General features: G+C 40.3%; 1 protein-coding gene across 1 annotated transcript; it reads left to right on the plus strand.

The window, feature by feature from the left end:
* Positions 1–272: 272 nt before the first annotated feature.
* LOC117941170 (protein MNN4-like) lies at positions 273–1,918 on the plus strand (the record flags this gene model as incomplete). Its single annotated transcript, XM_034866259.1, has 3 exons — positions 273–495; positions 1,383–1,529; positions 1,676–1,918. Coding segments are annotated over exons 1-3 (603 nt in total), but the record flags the coding sequence as incomplete, so codon positions are not given.
* Between the last annotated feature and the right edge of the window lie 558 nt (positions 1,919–2,476).

A 2,476-nucleotide genomic window follows, 5' to 3' on the forward strand; every position in this document is an offset into this window, starting at 1 on the left:
CACATCAGGCTCGTACAGCTGAAAGGGTCTTAAAGGGTCCACATCAGGCTCGTACAGCTGAAAGGGTCTTAAAGGGTCCACATCAGGCCCATAGAGATGAAAGGGTCTTAAAGGGCCCACATCAGGCCCATAGAGATGAAAGGGTCTTAAAGGGCCCACCACCTACCAGGGGGTTTAGGGTTAGGGTCCCTTCCTCCATCTCTCTCTTCCTCTCTCTATTATGTCAAATTGTAAAATCCACATTTGTAACACTAATCTGCCCCCCCCCCTCCTCAGCCCAACATGCCGGGTTACCCGGGTCAGATCCACGCCAACATCGGCCCGGTGAAGACCAACGTGACCTTCGACCACCGCGACTGCGGCGTCACGCTGCTGAAGAACGACCACGTGCTCATCAACCTGCTGGTCGACATGGTAACGAGGAAGAGGAGGGCGGCCAACATCAAGCCCAAGATCCCCTTTACCTTCAGCTACACCAAGGAGATCCGAGAGCTGGTTAGTCTAAGCCCTGCTTGTCTAAAAAAAAAATCGGAAATGTTTATATTTGTTTCCAAAAAAAAAATCTGAAATGTTTATATTTGTTTTCAAAAATAAAATCTGAAATGTTTATATTTGTTTCCCAAAAAAAAATCTGAAATTTAAATTTTTCTTTCTGCATTTTTTTGCTGAAATTTTAAGATTTTTTTCCTGCCTTTTTTGCCAAAATTTAAACAAAAATTCTGCATTTTTTTCTGAAATTTGGAGATTTTTTTCGAAGAAAAATTTCCTGAATCTATTAGATTTTTTTCAATTTTTTTTGCTGAGATTTAAATTTTTCATTCTGCATTTTTTTGCTGACATTTGAAGATTCTTTTCCTGCCTTTTTTGCTAAAATTTAAACAAAAATTCTGCATTTTTTTCTGAAATTTTCCGATTATTTCAAAAAAAAAAAATGCAAGTTTTTGATTTGTTTCTAAAAAAAATTGCAAGTTTAAATTTTTCCTTCCGCATTTTTTTGCTGAAATTTGAAGATTTTTTTCCTGTCTTCTTTCCTAAAATTTAAACGTTCTGAATTTTCTTCTGAAATTTCCAGATTTTTTTCTAAATTTTTTTCATGAAATTGTTAGATTTTTTTTCTAAATTTTTTGATGAAATTTTAAGATCTTTTCAAATTTTTTCTCTGAAATTATACAATTTAATTTTCAACATTTTGGTTGCTGAAATATTAAGATTTTTTTTCTTTATTTTTTGCTGAGATTGAATCTCTCTCAAACACCATGGCTGTTTGTTTTCCAAGTGTTTATGTGTGGAAGCACAAGAGACCCAAAATACCCCCCCCCCCCGACAAGGTGTTTATTTCCATCCTACGGCCCCTTAGAGACTAAATGTGTGTTGTGGTTCAGGGCATCATCACGTTCCTGGGCCCAGACGCAGGGATCGTGAACTCGGAGGAGCACGGGGAGCTGCCCTTCGACATCTGGGAGAACTTCAGCGAGGTCAAGTTCAACTCCAGCGACATCCACAGGGAGGTCCAGTTCACCATGGCAACGGTGAGTCCTCATTACACTGTAAATGACATGGTGAAGGTCAAGTTCAACTCCAGCGACATCCACAGGGAGGTCCAGTTCACCATGGCAACGGTGAGTCCTCCATCACACTGTAAATGTGTGTGTGTGTGTGTGTGTGTGTGTGTTAGGTGAAAGGCGAGAAGCGTGCGATCCGCCTGATGCGGACCAAGAAGGCCGGAGACCCGATCCTGGAGGAGCAGAAGAAACGGGAGGAGGAGGAGAAGAGGAAGAGGAGGGAGGAGGAAGAGAAGAGGAAGCAAGAGGAGGAGGAGAGGAAGAGGAGGGAGGCCGAGGAGGCTGAGCAACAGAGAAAAGCAGAGAAGAAGAAGAAAGAGGAAGTGGCGGCGGCGCTCGCCGCAGCCAAATGCAAAGTAAGATTTAACAAGAGTTATGATGGGGATGATGATGTCATCATCGCAGCATTGATGATGTCATCGTCGGAGAGGGTTGATGAGAATGTGTCGTTGGCCAATCAGAAACTACGTTGGTTTTTGTAGTTTTTTTGACATTAATTAGGTTTTTATTGATGTTTTTTAACATGTTTTTTTCATGCTCTTTTGTGATTTTATTAAAGTTTTTTTCGTAGTTTTATCAAATGTTTTAATTTTTTTTGCTTTTTCGTTTTTTATTAAATGCTTTTTTATGGACAATAAAGATTTACTTTGGGCAAGTAGATAAAACCGAAATGTTGATCCCTGTAAACTTTACCACACACACACACATACACGCACACACAGAAACACACACACACACACACACAGACGCACACACACATACACGCACACACAGACACACACACACACACACACACACAAACACCCACACACAGGTCAGTCCAACGGCCTTTCCTGCCGACAGTCGTCTGGTGCGTCAGCGTTAAAACAATCAAATATAACAATATAATAATAATAATAATAATAATAATAATA

The sequence above is a fragment of the Etheostoma cragini genome, unplaced genomic scaffold (assembly GCF_013103735.1).
Source record: "Etheostoma cragini isolate CJK2018 unplaced genomic scaffold, CSU_Ecrag_1.0 ScbMSFa_4515, whole genome shotgun sequence".
Lineage (NCBI taxonomy): Eukaryota > Metazoa > Chordata > Actinopteri > Perciformes > Percidae > Etheostoma > Etheostoma cragini.